General features: G+C 40.5%; 1 protein-coding gene across 10 annotated transcripts in view; it reads right to left on the reverse strand.

The window, feature by feature from the left end:
* The window catches only part of TENM4 (teneurin transmembrane protein 4), a 589,980-nt gene that overhangs the window by 317,890 nt on the left and 250,178 nt on the right, over nucleotides 1-21,912 (reverse strand). For all 10 annotated transcript variants that reach the window (XM_063148730.1, XM_063148734.1, XM_063148732.1 and 7 more), the window contains exons 4-5: nucleotides 20,743-21,031; nucleotides 16,019-16,288 (exon numbers count right to left, since the gene is read on the reverse strand). In XM_063148730.1, coding sequence (XP_063004800.1) covers nucleotides 16,019-16,288; nucleotides 20,743-20,965 — 493 coding nt within the window. In that variant the 5' untranslated portion in view covers nucleotides 20,966-21,031. The remainder of the gene's footprint in view (nucleotides 1-16,018; nucleotides 16,289-20,742; nucleotides 21,032-21,912) is intronic.

Consider the following 21,912-nt stretch of genomic DNA (forward strand, 5'->3'; position numbering starts at 1 on the left):
GCAGATAATGCAACATCAAGCAGGTACAATTAACACAGATGGAAATACATCCCAAGGATTGATCACCTTGCCTTGCAGCTGCCCATGTACACACACACTCTGCAGGCTTGCACATCATCAAGTTGCAGACTTGTACATTGCCATTTTACAGCAGTGTAATGAAATTTACTTCATCTTTTAGCAACAGGGAGTTATTAGTCTATGATGTGTTTGCCTGGAGTGTTAAGGATGGTAGCCAGTTGTTTCAGTGCTAACTATACAATGATGATGAGAACAACACCTTAGCACAAAAACCTGGGTCACCCTTTCCATTAAAGTACTCTGAGATTTTTAACATCCTTGCAGAGCAGATGAAATCACAGTCTCCTTCAAAGCAATGACCCACAGTGCCACATGGCTGTGTTTTTCTGTCCTAGTGTGATGAAAAGCCAAGCAGACTAGGCTGATGAGTTCAGTCCAGTGGGAGTGTGAGTTTCCCAACATCTGGCCCAGGCTTTACTGATGTTGCTCAGCCACAGGAACATCCCTCGCGCCAATTTATGAAGCGGAAGCAATATGGCTTTTTTCATGTCGTGTATTATCAGATCAGGTCTATCTCAAATAAATCATATCAGCCCACACTGTCATCTCCTTCCACCCACTTTTTGTATAAAACTTCCATCAGCCAAGCTTACACACATTGAATTTTCACAATGGATAGTTTGCCAAAAAAAAAAAAAAAAAGGGACAAGACTTGGCCTTTATTTGAGAGATAGCTTCCTTTGTAGCATTGGGAAAGGAGGAAGAATTGTGATAAACATCATTACTAGCAAGTAATTTTTCCTTTTCTGATGCAGCTCTACAGTGAGTTTGTTATCTGCCTGCATGAAAGATCTTTTCAAGATGTTTCTAGTCCCCAAGGAAGTGAGAGACTAACAGAGTGTTCCAAATGATAATAAAAGAGGGATGTCATGGGGGAGAAGATGTCTCTCTTGTTCCTCTAACACTTGACAAAGCACTTTGCCCCCCTTCCCAGCACTAGTTTCCTAAGCAGTTTGGGAGGGAAATGAGCTTGCTTGCAGATATTTTTGTTCTTTAGCTAAAGAAACAAATGCATTCACTGAATATAGCTCTGCCAAGAAAATAAGAACATGGGCAGGGCTTTGAATGGAGTCACTGATGGGAATGAAGGAGAGGAACAGTTTGCTGTTTGAATTGCTCATCAGGAAGAAATAAAGATGGAGAAAGGGAGGGAGGAAATGGAGCTGTTTGAGTGAGGATGCTGAATGCAAAATCTGAGTGGAAGAAATAGTAAATGCTGAGAAGAAGCTGGATGAGTCTGAGTCATGCAACAGATTTTTTTCCCCCAAAACTGTGTAAAGCAGACGCTGCAACAACCGACCTCAGAAACCTTTCATGCAATCGTTGTAGGAAAAATGACCCCAGGGCAAGGTCATATCCTCAACAGATGGACAAAACCAGCTCTTCTGTTCTTCGTTCTCTTGCCCAAGTGGGCTGGGATCTCAATGGTTTTGAGTGGCATCTCAGAGATTTACAGCACATCATGATAAAAGGAGTACTGCCTGCCTCCTAATGCCCTAATCACAGGGATACATAGATCCTCAAAAAATCCTAATTTTTGCTCTTTTCATACCAACTTTCCTAGCACAGCGATATTTTCAAAATACTGTCTGCCAGTGCCCTTCTGAATTCCCTGTAATTTATAACACTCTTAATTTAAAATATTAGAAACTAAAGTAACTAACCAATTTTCAGAAAGTATTTTAGTAAGGGAAGGTATGTCTGCATATTTCCAAAAACATGCAAGTAAAGAATCTGATAATTTTTTTTTCATCCTAGTCTGGAATGCTATTCATAGGCTTATCTAGATTTGAAAATGTATTAATATAATTATTCTTGGAAAATGATTTGGAATTATTCATTTCCAAGTAATTCTCTATGTGGAATCAGAATGATCAGATACTTGTGCCAAAGGAAACAATAATGAAATAATTATTTCATAAAAGGCATATTAGTACATTTCCAATTGGAGAGGAGCTGGTATAAACAGGAAAGAAGCAAACCCTATTGTCTCCCTCATTCCTTACAGCCTTGTTTTACAGCCCAATAGGCAATAATGAGGCTGTAGATCTATGTCGTCTTCTTAGAATCCAAAAGGCTTTACAGAGTCTGTTGGATGAATTTCAACACCCTGTTCAAGTCCAAGGAGGAAATAAGCTCTTCCAGAAATTCACCAGTCTTCCTTTTTCTTCTTTGAGTCTGGCTGTATCTCAAAGGAACCTTATGGACCATCTGTCCCTCCTATCCTCTCAACCCCCACATGCCACCATCGATAAGACATCAATCTGTGAAGCAGCTCTGGGAGAGATTTTTTAGTAGTTTCTCCAGGAAAGCATCTGAGTGATTCCTTTGCAGAATCTATCTGCTCTCTGTGCCTGCTGGGGAAAAGGGGTATTGACCTCCCCCCATCTCTAATCTGGTCTGGACATTCTTCTCTTGAAGGATGCAAATATATTGGCAAGAACTTTAGACAAAGCCAAGAATGAATTAACCAAATCCAATTCAGGGAGGACATTGATAAACAGTGCATGGCCCATGAGAGCATTAAAGGTTTGGAAAACATTACTTACAGTGAGAAACTCCAGAAGAAAAGAACTAGGAGAAGGTTAAGAACTAAGTTCATCACTGTCTATGGGGAAATGAATCTATTGGAGTACTGTTCAGGGGCAATAATAGATGTTCCGGGTCTACGGTGTCTTTGGGAATCCTTCCTGAACTTCTCTTACTTTTTGTGCTTATGTGGGACTAACCATAATCTGATGTAGACAATGCAAAACACTGCTGCCAATGACTGAGATAAAAATGATTTGGGGCTGCATTTTCTTGATAGTCTAGACTAAGGCTCTATCTAAAGGTCTTAAAAAAATCTTCTACTGTGAGGTAAAATATCTCCCTAGGAAAAAGCACTATTACCTTCCAAAATATTCCTTTGGGACCTGGTCTCCTCCTTAGTCATGCAGCTTACAGAGAGAAATTTCCTGAACTCTTCTGTTTAAGTTTGTCTCTAGATATTCACTGAAATGCTGAGAAGCACTGAACTGAGTTCCAGAACTTATGGCCTCAATATTTACCCTTCTAGCCCGAGAAGTTCTCTATCCAACAATTCAACAATTAACGCGGCAATATCTTTTTTTTTCCCTGTCAAAACTTTGATAATTTTTGATCAAATAATGAGAGGATTTCTCCATTTGTATTGAAGAGATAAGACTGTCCACTGATGTTTCTCCAGGTTTCTTCTTCAATTCACACAAATCACAAAGTCTAACAGCTCACACACATGACCCCCATTGAAGGGAGCTATGAAAATATCCCATTCAGCCTTAGGACCCACGGAGGTTGTGTGAGTTGATCTCTGCTTTCTGCTTGCTCCAGTCACAGAAGGAAAGTGACCAAAGAGGGTAAATTTGTCCTGATTTGAGAGCAGCCAGCACACCAGTGGAAAGGGTCCTGTGCAGATGGAATGGCAAGGACTCCCATCAGGGGGAATCACACTTGATGGACAGTCAACAGCCAAAAATATTCAGGTGATGTTGAGGGACACTGTGACCTGACAAGCGACATGGAACCCTGTTGATGTGCCTTGTTAGACAGTAAGTCTAAATTATAGGCACATAATTTACAAATACATACATCTTTCTTCTATTTGCATAAATGTTTAAGTGAACCTTTACCAACCTAACCATCTTTACCAAACAAACTTCTAACATCTCTACAGCTCCATCAGGTAACACTCTAAGGCCTTTCCTTATTCTCCTTTGTAGACTGATCCCATGTCAGAGTTTCTAGTTTCCTGCCACCAGGAGTAAGTATCTGTAATATCCAAAGTCACTACCTTTCTTTTCCTGAGAACTAAGGCAGGATTAACACTTCTTCAAACTTCTGCAAACACAGCACTCATTTCATTCTCCAATATATGACGGGTCAAATCACCAGTCTGGGTAACAGGCTTCTTTAAAGACAGCTAAGAATGCATCCAGCAAATTGCACATGTTCCAGAGGGAACACCTTAAATGCCAAGGAGGAGTGGTACCAGCTACAGGTAAAGTTTGCTTTGTTGAGCACTAATGAAACTAATGGGGTATGTTTATGTCACACCTTTCATTCCAAATGATCAAGTGCTTTGCAAGCCTTAATCATTTCACCCATCACTGAACTGCAGACTCCTCTGGGGTGGAACATTAACAGCTGCTTGGTAGAGCACAGCAGCAAGCCAGAGCAATTAATGAAGGAGAAACACCCCTTCCAACTATAGGAGCAAAGGGAATTTTGTTAAGTGGAATGTAATTATCCAAAGCAGAGAGAGGGAGACATTTCCCTTCATACTCATAATCTGGGATTACAGCTGCTTTTCCAGTCCCTGTGTTACTGGGAAGTCAGCATCTTAGACTGACTCTGAGGTTGCAGTGATCCATTCTAAGAAAGAAGCAAAACTCCCAAAGGAAAAACATCTTGAATTTTTCTGTGGGATACCAGATTCTCACTCCTTCAGATGAGCATTACCATTTGCCTTCTTCAAACAACTAAACCAAACTAGCAGCAAACTAAGAAAGTGGCTGGAGATAAAGGCCCAGTGCATGAATGTTCCATACAAGCAACATGACTCTCCATCAGCTATAAAATCTGCACATTATACAAGTACAAGAAATCATTGTCTCTAAACTATTTGTGGCAGGGTGGCCTCATTTAAATTATAATCATGGTTTTAACCAGGAAGCAGAGAATCTTGATTTAAATAATCAGGTTTAATCTTGTTTTGCATGTGTGCTTTTCAGTTATTTTCTTTTAAAACTGGTTGATTCTCACTGATTGGTATAATTTGCTGCTTCTTTATGCTAAATCAAAAAGTATCCTATATCTATACATATTTATTTCAGCAATTATATAGTTTAGCATGCATTTATTCAGATTCCTACTTTTTTACATTTTTTATGAAGAGAAAATGGTGAACAACAGATTTCTTATTCAGTAGATGATTACTGGAGTTTTTAGTATTTTTTTGCTGTCTTACATTTATTTGAAATTCACGTCAAAACTGCATTTAAATGGAAACTGGAATATGGTCATAATTTCACCCCCTCCTCTCAAACTAAGGGTAATAAAAGTCTTCACCATGCTGGAGACTGAGAAGAAAATAAGTCTTGCACAGAAAATGAATTGGCGAGAACAAAGGAGGTGACCATTCTTGCTGGAGAGCTGGAGTGCATTTCCAAGAGAGTTTGGCAATGCTCCTTCCTTGCTGGCAACACTGGTTTAAATAGCCCCCAGATGTTTCTGTTATGCCACCCTCAGACACTGGCCCTTATTTGACGCAAATCAGGAGGATCTTCTGTTGGGTAGGATTTCTGCTGCTCTATAGAGCATTGAATTGATCTCTCTGGCATGGGAGCTGAGTGGAGATTGTGAAATCAGGAGCTCTCTGGGCTGGCACCCTTGAGAAAAGGCTTTAAAACACATGGGTTTGGGGGATAAGTCAGAGCTGGGCTCCATGAGCAGTTGCACTACCATGACCATAGGGATGGAGAGCCCATGAAAGGGCATGGGGATGGGTACCCAGGGTGGCAACCTATTAACCAAGGTGGTGCGTCAGATGCAATCATAAAATCACAGAATTATTTCAGTTAGAAGGGACCTTACAGATCGTGGAGTTCCAGCCCCTTGCCATGGTCAGGGACACTTCCTACTGGACCAAGTGAGTGTTTTAGAACCTCATCTAACCTTGCCTTGAACACTTCCTGGGATGGGTCATCCAGAACTTCCCTGGGCAACCTGTCACAGCGCCTCAGTATCCCCACAGTAAAGAATTTCTTTATATCATCTAATCTATATCTATTGTCTGTTAGTTTAAAACCATTCCCCTTGTCCTGTCACTATCTGCCTGTGTAAAGAGCTGTGAATTATTGTTTTCTTTTTATATACATGATTCAATAAGATCTTTGCAGTGGTGGAGAAAACTAAACTACAACCTGCCCTAGAGCATATAATTAAAGTTTTTAGGGGCAGTCCAAAGAAAAACTGAAAACTTTGCAGAATTAGGGCAGTAATGCATTTTCAATCACTGCCCTTGATTGAATGAAGTTGCTAAAAGTTAATCAAAATCCTCTGAGAAATAAAACAATGAGATTTTAATGAATAAATTCTCATGGCAGAAGCTATGCTTTCCTTTATTTGGAGCTCAGTGCGCACCTCTGGGCATGGGTAAACCAAAAATAACATGCTCTTTCCTCTCACTTTGTTCTGCTTATAGATGGAGACACATCTTCACTGAAAGAAACAAAGTCAGATACCTCAAGGGGCATTGTTGGAGACTGAACCAGATGTGGGCTAACACTGTGTGCTGAACCCAGAAGCAGATTCAGTGGCCCAAATGGGAATTTAGAAATACAGACATGGGCATCTGGAAATGCCCAGTTGGGAAGAACACTTGTAGAGGGAATAGTGGGTATTGAAAGCCAGGTGCACCACGCTTTCTTCCCAATTTCTTCTACTCTTCAGGGAATAATGCATGTCTTTGAAATGCTGGGATGATGAATGGACATGTCCTACCCACTGCAGCTCAGTGTGACCCCTAGAGATCCAAGATGAAGGAAAAAAAAGGAGAAAAGGCAATTGGGAAACAAGCTTTGGCTCCCTGCTCCATGCTTACCCAGCTGGCTAACTCTGGAAGCAGGAGTCTGTGGGCCACGCAAGGTAGATATCCAGCCATTTTGAGTTCTCAACCACCACCCCATCCTTTGATGGGACATAACTGTCTCCTCTAATTCTTGGTTTTTCTCCATGCTGCTTCTCTTTCGTGTATCCCAAAGGGATCAATTGTTTGCCTAGAATAGAGTTTAGGTCAGACCCTAAAAATAAAATCCTGCTCCAAGTGACCATTGACCCTGATTCCAGTACCATGTCCAGTGCCATGCCAGCTTTGATGGCCCTCAGTGTCCTGACCATAATCCTCAGTCCACGGCAGTAGCCATGGCAATGATGCACAAATCCCACCCCAAAACCAGGCTGGAAGCAAAGCTACTATTGAAAGGTTTCATGCTGCTGAACACAGGTTTATTCCCCTGGGGGTGTATCACACCACAAGAAATTATTTATGGCACTCAGAAACAGTGTAAAAAATGCACAGATTTGCTTCCAAAATACTTGGCAGCTTGCCTGCAATATTAATAAATGCAATTATTTTTCTTTAAAAAATCACCATGACAAGGCAGTTTAAAGTGGCAAAAGAAAGGACAAAAATTAATCACATAACTACAAAGAACAGTAAATTCTTACCTGTTGATGTTGTTTCTACATGCCCTCTTCACCAATATTCAGGCTAATAATGAGCGTCTTTTAGTGCTTTTTCCCTGCCTCATGGCTTCACCATCATCACAATAATAATAACAATGTGAAACCTACACACTAACCTGTACTGAACTGCAGTTCATTACAGAAGAATAACATTGGGAAGGACTGAAGTGTCAGCATCCTTTCAGATGCAGATTACAGTAATGCAGAAAGTACATTCTCTATGGGACACACCATACAGGAATAAAATTAGGAAAAAGGAAAAGAAAAGAAAATTTAAAAAGAAAATAAAAAGGAAATACTTCTTTTCCTCTAAGGACAAAGAGGCCAGCAATGAAATAAATTAGCCCTAGAAATAAGTGGGAATTCCTTCACTGTGAAACAGAATCAAGATACTGACCACTAATGCTGCACTCGAAATACTAAATTCAGATTAATCTCATATACCTTCATCTCTTAAATGGGGAGCAAAGATGCTTCTGGTTCCCTTTGTTGTGCTACCAAAGGGTCAATTGGCTCCCAGCTGTCTGAGAGGCAGTGACATCATCATTTTGAAAGTCGGTTTTACTCCCAGTGGGCAGGGAGTTTGTTGAATGTGAAGGGAGATAAGGGTCTGTGGTCCTAAACCCCATGAATTCACTGTTTCATACAGGTAAAACTTTCCCTGAGACTCTTGTGAAGGAGTGAGGTGGTGACTCACCTATTCACTTTCAAGAAGTATCTCAGGACTAACATCTAAAAAGGACAAAAAAGATAAGAGGACAGAAAATATGAGGTATCTATCATCAAGAATGTCAGTGATTAGAAAGTTGGATTATAAGTAAAGAAGATGTAACAGCCTTCAAGGGAGCCATTTTTCAGTGGAAAATGTAGCATTTGATGGTCATACAGTTAAAAGTCTCCTTTTTAGGACTAACATTCGTCATAGGAATATTAGTATCTTTACAGTTGGAGAGCCTGAAGGCACATGTCTTCCCCTGACCTTCCCATTTTAAGCGATCACCAAATCTCTGAATATCTCTGTAAGATGGCTTCAGTAAATTGCCATATCCCAGCAGTATCCACATACAGTTAAAATGGGGTTTTTTTTGCAAATTCTATCTGGAAAGGGGCAATGTGAGAGTTTTGAGAAGCTGAAATGAGGAAAGGTATCAGTGAAAATTCCCTTCTGGATGTGCTACTACTTTTTGTAGTTCTTCACTAAATTCTGCAATCGATGATGGATATTTAGGGGTAAGGGTTCTGGCTAATTTTTTATTTCAAGCTGAAACATGTTGTTAATATTGAGGTTACAACTAATGTGAGACCAGCGAAAGATGACAGCCAGCAGATGTCTGATCTTGCCTGGGCTGTTCTAATTTACTATTGTTTTCCCTTACTAAAAAGTTGTAAGGAAAACTTAATAAAATATAGCTCATAGTACATCCTTTTAAAATTACTATTTATTCTGAAAAATATTTAGTTTTTTAAAAAAATTCCTTTCTGAATTCTCCAGAATATGAGTATCACATTTTTGCCTTCATGGTTTGCAGAAGAAGCATGTCTGAAGCACACTCTCATTTACTGGAAGTACTTTATAATGCACTGTTTAATTCAGAGGAGAAAATAAAGAGATGATGTTGCTGCAACCACGGTAACAATGTTAACAATGGAGTGGATGAAGCCTGAAAGGAAATTACTCAGCAAAACATGGTAATAAAAAGAAAAGTCACCATGGATTATCAAATGGGGTATTTAACAAATAATATGTAATGCAGAGATTACACAGTAATTCTGGCACTGCTAATTGCACTGATATATTGGGCCAGTATATTGGTACTTTGGGCCAGTGATTTGGGTCAACATGATTTGGGAAACAGGAAGGTGAGTGCAAAGAAAACTGAGTAAAAATTCTTCTTCTGCAGAGAGTCAGAGCTATTAAGAAGTTACCTTGCAAGGCACCCGGGAGTAAATACAGACAACATTAAGAGAAGAGCTCTCAACAACCAAAGAGAACAAGGAAAACACACAGAAATAATTACTATTTGTCTAAAGCTCTCTTAGCTGTTGTAAAAAGACTCTGAGGAGAAAATATTTTCAAAAGGCTGATGAAATGTGTCTTGATCATTGGAAAGCTTTCTGATTTAATAAGAGGCCAAAATGGCTATCAGAAAACTAGCAGTGGACAGCATATTGTGATGTATTTAACCAAAGGTACTGGGATCATCACCATTTGGGCATGCTGTTTTCAAAAACCAGACTGTTATCACCATGTACCTAGGACCTGGTGTAACACTGCTGATGGCAACAGGAGCCTTCAAAGGCTTTGGCTAGTTCTGTATCAGTCACTACTGAATAAATGAAAGCATCAGTAATATTTATTAACTGCCCAGAGAAATAAAATTGTAGCATTTCTTTGGTGTTCTTGTTTGAAATACTTGTCTTTACTTATTTCCTGCTTTAATGTACCCCTGTGTTTTTAATAGGTTCTATAAGCATTCAGCTCTGCTGAGTCCTAAAACCCTATTCAGTTTCTTAAGCACTCTTTCTAGCAACAGTAATGGCTCAAGCAGTGGAAGCAGAGAATGTGGTGGTTACTGCAAGGAATGCCCTGTAAATCAGGTATTATGTCAATTAACATGGCTAAGAGTTGAGTCTGGGATGGTAGAGGACGCAGAGCTATCATGTGAGCTTTAAAGTTCCTGATTGCCACTATGCTTCAGTTTTACAACAGCCTATCAGAATTTTTCAGAACGGCAATTTATTTGATGAGAAAGCAAAAATTAAGTGTAACATATCTACTACCTTTCTGGTTAAGTTGGTAAGGCTTGGAGAGCATGTTTGGAGATGGAGCTGGTTGTTGCTTGGCAGTTTTAAATGCATTCATTTAAATGCAATTCAGAACAGCACTGACTAAAGGAAAAAAATGACAGAATGGTTTGCGTTGGACAGAACCTTAAAGGCCACCTAGCTCCAACCTCTGGGATGCCCTGGGAAGGCAGAGACACCTTCTACTAGACCAGGCTGCTCACAGCCACATCCAGGCTAGCCATGAACAATTCCAGGGATGGGACACAAGGGAAACTATTCCTCTTTGTAGGATGTGGGTCCAAAATGCTGCTCTTAAACCTTTTCATCAGTAAGTGTCTGTATTACTACAGTCACCACATCACTTTTGGCACTAACTGGTGCTTTGAGAGGTGAAGCTAAAGATAAATGAACCCTGAGATGAAACTGTACATCCTAAACAGAGATGATCAACAGATGTATGGTGGAAGTGTTGGGGTGATCAAACTTATATCCAATTCATCATTAGATGGGTGATTGGAGTCCAGTAGTAAACCCTTTTGCAATTGTAGAAGGGGTGAAGAAGTTTTTGCAGGATGATGGTTTCCACATGGCTTTAAATTGTGAAGATGGAAAGAAGTTGCACAGGGCAATTAGACAGAAAAAGGTCCTGCAGCTTGAATTTTGGCTTCCTGGGTGGTTAGATCTGAAATTTTAATTCATATCCACTCACCTTTCAGTGTGGTGAAGTCACACTTCAGCTACACTTCTGCTGCAAGAATTTCTTTACATGATAGATCACAGTTGAGCATCTTCAACTCAGCTGAATTGTCTTGAGCCATCTGATGATAATCATCCTGTCTGTGAGATCCTTCTGGCCATTTGATACTGCTCACATTCTTCCAAGGAAGAGATGATGGCAAAGAGAAACATCACACCACTCCTCACAGCATTAATCATGCCTGATTTGTCCTGCTAATGAAAAAAACTGCTTCCTGTCTCTTGTTCCTTCTCATATTTAACCAACTACTTGCCTTGGTGGATATGAACGCTGAGCCCAGATTACAACTGAAGTAAATCCTTAGTTTGGAATAGTTTGGAATGGCTTCTTTGGAATAGCTGAAAATTGTGCTGTACTGTTTGTTTGCTTGTTTGTTTGCTTTTAAAGGGCCGCAACTCCACTTTCGCAAAGACCAATTTTAAAAATGCTGTTGGTCCAGGTGTATGGTAACCCTGTAATGATTGTACTGAGTAAACCAGTAAGTTCATTATCACACTGAAGGTAGAGAAAAAAGTGGTTCGGTTTTGTTGTTGGTGGTGGTTTTTTGTTTTGCTTTTTTATTGTTTTTTCTTTTTCTTTTTTTTTTTTTTGGTGGGGTTTTGTTTTGTTTTTGGTTGGTTGGTTGGTTGTTTTTTTCAGGGTTTTTTTGTGGGTAGGGATTTCATATTGGAATATCTATGCATTTTCTGCCTATCTCTCAAGTTCAAATCTGTCCAGGGGTTACCAAGATGATTCATAATACTTTGGGTGGATCTGGATTAAGATCTCTATTACAGATCCAAAGGAAATAGACACAGCCCAGTTCCTGGATGCTTGCACGCAAACACTGTCCATGTCCACACATGTTAGGAGTCCCCTAGACAGTACAAAAGCCCAGCCTGAATAGTCCTGCATAGCCCCAGAGGAAAAAGGCGCAGCAGTGCTGCAAGAATTGAAACTGAAGAAAGAGGGATGCTTGAGACACCCACACAGAAACCCACACTAGACAGCATCTAGTCTAGACCTTTCTCAGCAGATCTTTGTCTAGTTTACACTTAAAAGCTTTAAGCACTGGAAGTCCTCAGACTCCTCTGATCTCCTCCAGTGCCAAACTGCCTTCCAACTGTTTATGAGGAGAGGAGACTCTAGATGTTGTCTTTCAACTCTTTTTTCAATGGGTGATGTTCAGAAGATGGAGTCAGACTGTTCTTGGAGGTGCTCAATGGGAGCAATGGACATGAGTTGCAGTTGAAATCCATACTAGCTCTTAGAAAAAGAGCTGTTCACAGCAAACGTGGTCACCTCCAGAGCCAGGATATAGAGGCTGTGGCCTCTCCATTCTGATAGATACTCAAATTCTCAAATTGCAACTGAAAAAGGCCCTGAGTGACCCAACCTGACTTCCAACTTAGCCCTGCTTTAAGCAGGAGAGGAACCAGAGACTTTCAGCAATGCCTTTCAGTTTAAATTATCCTGTGGTACTCTATTTTTATAATGATTTTCTTATGATTAGAAGTTTTTTGGGTTGGGTTTTTTTTTTTTTAATGTGACTAAACTGCTGAAAAATATGGCAATTTCTGGAAGACTATTACCTCGTTTTTCTTCAATGTGCTCTTCTCTATGGTAAACAATTGCTGGCTCAGTACAAATCCTGTTCAGGGTTAGCTAAGGTACCGCCAGGAAACTCCAGGCTTCACTCCAAATGACCACTTCAGGAACTTCTTTTGCTCGAATCAGTCTTGCTGAGAAATGGTGCAATCTACTATAGGAAAGAAGTTCTCCTAGAATCTCCTAGACTTCCAGGAACCAGACTCCCTCTGTGCTTGGTTCTGAACTGTTAATGGGAGTTCACAGTTCCAGTTCAGATCATGATCATGCTGCAGAAAACCCCTTGAGGCATAAAAAGTGCCTGCTACATCAGCAATACAGTATGATGGCAATGTCCCCAGGCAAGATGCAGCAACACGAGCTGTGCCTCTGTCCCCTCACTGTGCAAAGTCACTGTCCAGGTCAAGTGAAATGCACTGCCCACTGCAGGGGAAGCCATCGTGGCTGTTTGAGTGGGCAGGATGTGAGCTCAGGGCAATGCCAGAGTTATAACTCAGCTCTTTAGTGAAAACAAACTCTCAACTTATTAAAAGCATTTGGCCTCCTAGAAGCATTCAACCTAATGAAGGTGACCCTTGGCACTCAGGACAGAGGCTTGGAACTAGATGTTTTTTAAGGTTCCTTCCAACCCAAACACCTCTGAGATTCTGTGAAAACCTCATAACAGTTTAGATAAAGCTACGGATGGCTTTCCATGCCAGCTCCCTGTTTAAGCGATCTATGGACTACAATACACCATGAAACCAGGGTACTTCATAGACTTCCTTAAGGACAGGGATGGACTTTGACTGTCCTTTCTGAGCAGCATATCTGTTCCTTTAAGGCATCACCACTCCTGAAATAAAAACAAACCTACTTTTCAAGGGAGTGACTCCTCTCCTTTTCTAGGAACACAATAAATGTTTTGGCAGAATCGTCCTTTGACAACTTTGGATTTACAAGCATCAGAAGGAAATTCTGATTATTTATTTTAGATAAATAATGAACAGCATAAAAACTGCTGACTTTGACCTTCATTGGAGAAGTTGGTTTAATGAGTACCATAAACTCTTCTATTGATGGCAGGTTCATAAAGTCCATATTGACTTCCGCTAAAGGCTATAACTTCTATCAATACTGTCAACAATTAATATTGGCTCATAAAGGCATCCTGTAAACTGAGTCATAGCATTATGTTAATTTACATTGCCATTAGCAAAATTTCATGTCTTCTTGAAAATGTTTCTTCTATAAATCTGGGATTTCTCAAAATAGCATGTGTGATAGCTAGCAGCCCAGAGAAACACTACTTATGTGGAGTGAGGAGGTAGGAAACGCCTTTATGTTCAGCAGAAAAAGCTTCTGAGAGGATCTCAGGCTTCATTTGCTCCTACAGTAGGTCTCAGGCTGTGAGGAGTTTGTGCACAAAGATGCCTTCATCTGTGCCAAGCAATTACAAAGGAAAATGCTCAAATTCTGCCTACTTAAAAGACTTTTCCCTAACCTTCTTTTCTTTCTACCTTGCAACATTTGTTTACATATGTTTATATCACCAATTCAACCACAGTCCCTATATTAAAGTGAACTTTTTCTCAGTTCTGAACCAGTTTTTCTGACTGAACATGGTCTGATGTCTATGACATCTTCCCAGGAAAGTCTAAGCATCAGATGAAGCTCATCACCAGCACAGTTTGGATCTTAATGTTTTCCTTTAATCTCCACCACCTCTTTTTTGTCAGTATGAACAATACTATTACATACCGGACACCACAGCAATCTATGTTTTATTTGTGCTACACAGACTTTTGATTTCAGTATGATACAGCCTTTTTTCATTCAAAACACCCAACATCTAAGACTGCAAATGCCTAGGCTCCAAGGAAACTCTTATACAGCATTGTGTGTTCTCCACCTCTCATTTCTCTTTTTCTAGCTGCTATGGTTCAAAAAATGGTTAGCGTGCCATTAAAGTTAAGGAAAGAGGAATTGAAGGCTGTCTCCAACCTGACATGAGTCCTTCTCCCTCTGTGATTACTTTCAGTAAAGCCTTTCAAGGCACGTGAAGTTGCTACTGTGCTGTTTCTAGTATAATTTCATTTGAAAGTGATCTGTAGGTACAAAGTTACATTTGCAGGTGTAGAGAGCAGGGAAAAAGACTCCAACAGATAATGCAATTCTTCTCTGTTAAGACCAAAGGGGCGGATGGGGGGGGAAACCAACCTAGAATTCTGTATACTGCTTTTCTTAGTAGGCATGGAAAGAAAAAATGTATGGGATAGGATTGCAGGTGCTCGTATGGGATAGGATTGCAGGTGCTCATACATCACATGGAAAGCACAAAAACAAGTTTGGATAGAGGAGAATGGGATGGCAGTGCAAGGCGCTTGCTTTTGGCTGTTTTCTAGCAATTTCTTATGAATGTGCAAAACTGTAATTGACTGTGATCATCCCTCTGATTTTTCATCAAAACACAAGGATCAGAAGGAAAACAATGCAACCTGCCACTATGTGTCTGCTTGTAAGACACTACACTAAGAATCTTTTAAAAAGTATGATAAAGATAATTTTAAAAGATTCTTCTGTACATCCTTTGAACAGAAGACCATTTATCTTTGAACTCTGCCTAATATATCATTATCTCTGAGTAGAAACTTAATAAGCTTCAACTGTAATTTTGTTGGAGTTAAACATAAAATCATGTGGGTGGTGTATGTCTCACTGTCATGGCTTCCAGAGGAAAACTTATCATCATTTGTCACTATAATACCGTGGCAGAAAGCATGAAAAGAACAAGCGATACAGTCATTTCACATGAGCTTTCTGCACCGAGCACAAGTGCCCAATGACTTGCACGCAGCAGCTATATCAAGAAGCAGGCTGTGCTATAATTGAATTAAAGGTGCAAAGGCATATAGGACTGGATGAACTCCTGGGTCAAGTTGCAATTGAATCAAAGTCCCCTCTCCTTCTCCTACACTGCTTGGCAGAACTGCTGACCAAAAGGTTCCCAGACCTACAAAAGGCACACAGGAATCCCTGCAGGTGGGGACACAAAGTTACAGAGATTAAAAAATCTGTGACCTTCAGCTTTTATTTCACACAAAGAAAAAGGCTTCTAAAAATATTTCACCATCGTTTTCCTTCAGAGAGCAGTCAGCCAATTTACATAAATGAAGCGGTTCCTGTCAAGGAACCAGCAAGGAAGAGAAGAAAATTATCTGCCCAGAAAATCTGAGCAAAGATAAGAGTAGCATTGGCCAGAGGAGGGGAGATTTAAATGCCTTCCCTCTGAAAGGTTGCTGCAAAAAGCAGGGAGAGTATTACAGCTATTTAATGATCTCTGTCGCAGTGATAAATAAGTAGGAGCTTCTCCAGCAGTTCATTAACAAAGACTCTGTAGGACAGTAAAAAGGCCACGACTGGGGCTGTTAGAAGAGTGTTTTCATGGAGTCTGATAAAAAAACTCATCACTAAACCTAAGGAAGATTAAAGTGGAGTAGTAGGAAGAGACATTCCTTATAGAGCTCGGGGCTGACACTTGCATGCACTGTTACCACTTACCTGTTTCAGTATTCTCATGCTCCGTGTCGGTGAGGGTGAGGTTGGAGTTGGCCCGGCTTGACAAGCAGGAGCTGCGCCCGGACTTGGTGTTGCGTCCCCAGATCCTCACTGGGTGCTCGGGTGACATGACCACATCTGCCTCCGTGTCGGCATCCGAGCCGGCGCTGAGGGAGTAGCCACAGTGAGGCAGCCCAATGTCGGTCCGGTACAAAGCCCCATGTGTCGGTGTCACATCTTCAAGTCCCAGCTCTCGTAAAGAGAAGTTGGCTCCTGTGAGAAAAACACAACAGCTGGGTTATTCTTTAATAGGGCACAGTGCCATGTAGCACAAGTCAAAAGCTGAAGTGTTCATCTTCTACCTTCATGTGGGACACAGCAGCGTGACAGTAACACACAGCAACATTATACCAAAGATACCCTTCTTCTATGGTCTTGCTCTAAATGAGACCAAGAGACCACAGAATCATAGAATCATTAAGGTTTTAAGATCATCGAGTCCAACCATTACGTCCAAGTCTACCACGAGACAATGTCCCTAAGCATCTCATCTACACTTTTTTTTTTATAACAATTCCAGAGACAGGTGATTACTCCACTTGTGTAGGCAGCCTGTTCCAATACTTGACCACTCTTCCACTGAAGAAATTTTTCATAATATCCAATCTCAACCTGCCCTAGTGTCACTCAAGACCATTTGCTATTGTCCTATTACTTGTTACTTGGGAGAAGACACCAGACTCCACCTCATGACAACCTCTTTTCAAACATGCCAGAACTAAAAAGTGGCTGCATTCCTGCTTCTGGAACCTGACAAAAACGCAGGGCATGTTCAATTAAATCATCAAGTTTGAAACCAAAAACGGATGTAGAAATGGTGCAATACTTTAGGAGAGGCAAAAAGTAATCTTCTTGTGAGAAAAGCAAAATGAGGCGTGCAATGATCAAAAGTCCTACCATACACCTGACAACTTCCCTACAATAGGCAATTTGAGTGAGTTCTGCTCATTGAAAACTCTGAAATTACATACTGGGGATTTAAATTTCCTTCAGCGATTTCACTTTCCCTGTGCTGACCACTCACACCTTGACACACATTTAGCTATTCATTCTGATAGAGGTTATTTGGCCACAAATAGATGCAATTGTTTAGCTGACTAAAAATATGACCTGAAAAGTGACCCTTGACTCCATATCTAGTTACCTGCAGAGCTTCAAAATCAGACTGAATGGATGTGAATAAAGCTTCAAATATTAGCACACTTTGTTTGGGAAGTTCCACAAGAAGTTGGGGAGAGCAATTTTAATCCACATTTATTTATTAATGCATGCATTTATTTTTCAACCCTGAATATCTTGAAAAGATTTTGGCCAGTCACGAGTGCCTTTAGCTGCACAGTGCATTTATACAGCTCAATGCACCCCTGCTTCTGTTATGCTATGCTTTGGATGGATTAAAGAACTGAGCAGTTTGCAGTTCAGGCATATTTCAACAAGATAAATCTGAATGCACAATCTCCAGGATATTTCAGGCACTAACCTTCCTTTGAACACTGAAGTTCATAACTACTCATTATTGAAATCTGTTCATCAAGTCTGGATCTCAAGGTTGTATCCAAAGCTGAATTACCATTTTCTCCTTTCTCAAGACCCATAATTGTGTGGTTTATCTCACATTTCTATTTGTTGATGTCAAATATCATACGGTAGAAAATGTGTATCCAACAGAAACAGTCAGTTTTCTACTTTTCCAGAGTATGGTTTCATACTTGTGGAAACACTCTAGCTTGTCCTTGAACCCTGATGATTGCGGAAGGTCTCTCATATTAGAGCACACATGCATCAGATGACACGTGGCCAAAAGTAAATGCTATGTTACTACATTTTTTCATTTCATTTTTTCAGTTGACTTTATAGCTCACAGTGAACAGAGAAAAGATATCTGAATGCAAGGTGAATAGCTAAGACTGGACAACATTTTCATGTATAGCTCAGAGAATGAGCTGTTTGCAGGAGAAAATTCGGATTCAGGTCGTTCCGGATCTGCAGCTGACAACACTCCAACTGCATAAAGGATTCACGAACTTCACACCTTTTTAATTGACCAAACAAGATTATGCTTTCAGACAGACAGAAAAGGTTGCTTGGGGCTCACACCTCTGCCCGACCCTTGCTTGAGAAGCACAATGCAAGCTTGTGGCAAAGTAATAACTTAACATAATTACAAAGTGGTTTGAGAGATTGTCCTCTACATTCTCATGGCATAAGGAAGCAAACAAACCCGACCTAAGTTATAAATGCTAGGGAGTTGTATCTCCCCAGAGACCTTGCTCTTCTCTTCTAGTTTCAGCTTATGTTTAAGACCATGGTTTTCTAAACCATCCCTTGTGGAGTACTGAAAAATATATTTTGGTTTTCCTTACGTGTTTGAGTCTCTGATGTCATGTTCCACCTTTGCTTGAAAGAAGCCATACTCAGCATCATCAGACACATCAATGTGCAACATGACTGATGTTCTCCAGCAACAGCAGCTCATAAATTATGAAAAATGACTGCTACAATTAACTCAAAATCAAATTTATTTGCAATAAACAGCAGCAGATGCATTGATTTTCATATTCTATGCTCACTGTTGCCTTTTAAGCTGGAAGAACTCAAGTCAATAAAAGGAGGATAATAAATATCCAAGACTTTTTAATTCAGATCTGGTCTATTTTCTCCTGTGCTGACTTGCACATTTGCTGACACTCACTCTAGCTAAAACCATTTAAATGCTGACTTGTTTATTTACTGAATTTATTTGGTCAATTTGAAATGTTTCCCTCCTCTGCCTTCCAAACCAATGCAGGAGAGAAATTCACTTTGCCTTGTTGATGTCAAGCAGGCTAATAAGGCTTGGTTTCAGTTGGCCTCAAGCCAAGCAGCATCACAAAGAGAGGTCCATTCATGGCTTACTGCCAGTGAAAAATGTGGCACAGAAAATCTGGGATAATTGTTAACACTCCTCAGGCCAGTTTTGGGACCCTCAGGATAAACTGAGAGAAAGCTTTAAGTGTAGCCATTTGTGAGAGTTATATCAGAGACAGAACTGGTGCTCTGACATGGTTAATCTTAACTTTTCAATGAATTTCAGCTACTTTGACCAGTCATTTTTACTATTTCTCAGTACCTTCAAAATTTTCCTAGGGAAGCATGAGCTTGTGTACAGAAAAATTACACTCCCTGCCAACAGACTAGATTTTCAGGAAAAGTAATCTTTTGTGGACTTCTTAGGAGAAGTCCATAGATCTGCATGGCCTCATGAACTTCCAAGTTGAGAACCGCTGACCTGGACTAATTCACATCTATCCTGCATGGTGAATATATTGTATCAAATAAGCAAATTCAATGACCTAAAAAGTTTCCTTTTCTTTATAATGTCATACATTCCTTAGAGGGGATGAAGTACTTCAGAGTTGCTAAGAGGGAAACTGCTTTCATGATGTCACAATGTTACTTACATCAACTATTGGCCCTTTTGTTGATTATTGCAAATTGCAGCTATTCTGAAACTCAAACACCAAAGCCATATGCATGAAGATACTTCAGCAAATCATTTTACTTGCGTGTGCCTTGAAGAGGAGTCTTGCACCAAAACCACAAGTGCATGATTTTTAAGGAAAAATCAAGCAGCCCCCAAGTTTAATGAGTGTTATTATATGTTGGGGAATCAGCTGGGGAATCAGCTTCTCCAAATTGCAGAGGATGTGCTCAGAGTACTCTGAGTAGGCTAGTTTATGTCCATTTTCTGGAATGCTGCCTACTCTGGCAGCATTTGACTCACTTTACCATTTTATGCTTTTCTTGATGGACTTCTAAAAACAATTTATGTGAAGTCCTGGTTGGAATCGGAACTACATCTCTACAGAAAAATGAAGATGAGTCTTATAGTAGGGGACAGAAATCTTCCTCATACAGGCAACAACAGCAGTGAAAATGGTAACTGCACTGACTTCAGGGTATCTGGAATCTCTGTTAGAACTGTGGAGTCTGTGATGACTCTTGAAACTCCACATCTTCACCTTCACCTTCACAGATACTGGGACTCAGATTCACTAAATGTGCTCCTCTAAGGCCTAAAGACGTTCCTTACTCTTTAACATTGCAGCATGTCCCCAAGGCAAACCTAAAGCCTGCAGACTGTGTACAATGCCAAGAGGGGTCATTCCACCTGGAACCCATTTGTCTCCTTTCTTCCAGGGTTCTTGGGTTTTGCTGTAGACCAGATGGACAGTGTGGACAGTGACGCTCTCCACTTGTTGCCTCCTGCCTCAGCATCCTTGTTGACTTCCCTCATGACCGAGCAGACATGTGACACAGTGAAAGTTCTCCTGAGCAGGCAGGAACATTCCATGCCATGTCAGTACCGTGCAGCACGTGCACACAGGGCTCTAGTCTCATGGTGGGAAGTGGCAAAGTGCTGCTGCAGACAGAAAGACTAAGACATAGAGAACGTGTCTTAGTAAATGCTAATGCACACGGGATATGGGTATGCCACTTAAGGACACTGGGCTGCACACAGTGTCTTGTGCAATACAGGGAAGGTGATCTCTGCCGCTCTCTTTAAGTCTCTCTCTTACATCATGCTTTTGGCCTCAGAGTCTTTCAAAGGTAGCCTCCCACTCAACTCTGGCTCTCAGCTGATTCCCTCATGCTGCTTACAGCTGCATCAGCTGAAAAGCACCCACCTGCTCGGCAGAATTCATCAGCCTCCTGGTGCACCATGTCTTTGACGCGATTGCTGTAAGTCAGCCTGGAGTCCTGATCATAAGCCTTCAGGGTCTCGCTGGAGCTGTAGGACTTCTGGGGTGCCTTGCTGTCCTCACTCTCGGCTGAAGAGCTGGTGTAGCGGCGCTCAGTGTCGCGGCGCCGAGTCAGAGATCGATACGGCTTCCTTTCCTTTACATCCATGGCACCCTTGTCTGAGTATTCAACATTAAAATAATGACGTCTGTGTGGCGGTCAGATTAGAATAACCTGAAAGAGAGAATTCAAAAATGTCATGCCTTTGGGCACTCAATGGCTAGAGTTTGCCTTCTTTATACATTCTTACACTGAAGCAAAGGGATGTTACTTAATGGATTCCAGAAAAACCCTCTTAGAACAATTATCAATAAAAAGAAAGTCTCAATTATGTGTGACTCATTTAATAATTGCCACTGCTAACAGGATACATATATGCACCAGCCTGCATCTGTCTGAACTAGACATACACTTGGGAATTTGAAACTGACTGTGATATTGTGTGTCTTCTTTCTGCAGCAAGTGATTCAGACACCTCAAGGAGGCATGTATTCATCAGGCATCTAATCTCTGGGAAACCAGGTAATGCTGAAATGTCTCTATTTGGGCAACTGGAGGGCTTTGGAAAAATGCTGTCCTGTGGTTTCAAAAACTTTTCCACAGATCATGAGGTTAGAATGTATGAACAAAAGTCTGAGATGGTATAAAAAGGCAATTGGGAAAGGAGAGGGAGAAAGGAAGGACTGAAGGAGTGACATGTGGATGGAAATTGCATAAAAATGTCTTCCTTTTCAGAGGGCTCATCTTTACTCAGCTGGAAATATATTAAAACTTAAGCAGAGCTGAGAAAGTGTAAATAAATGACAGTGTTCTGCTTCATGTAACAACATGGCCTGGGATTTATTTCTGTGGAAAAATCAATGTATATATAAACACAGCAATACAAGTGTACATATCTGCACACAGAGAAAACGGATATCAGAAAAAAAATGTATTAAAAGTATTTTTGTCAAAATAACTAATAAATGGTATTTTTACTTCAAGTTTATTAAATGCAACAGAAAACAGAAAAAATAAAGGCAATGCCTTGCATCAAGATGGAAAAATATGTTTTT

This window comes from Melospiza melodia, chromosome 2 (assembly GCF_035770615.1).
Source record: "Melospiza melodia melodia isolate bMelMel2 chromosome 2, bMelMel2.pri, whole genome shotgun sequence".
In the NCBI taxonomy this organism is placed as follows: Eukaryota; Metazoa; Chordata; class Aves; order Passeriformes; family Passerellidae; genus Melospiza; species Melospiza melodia.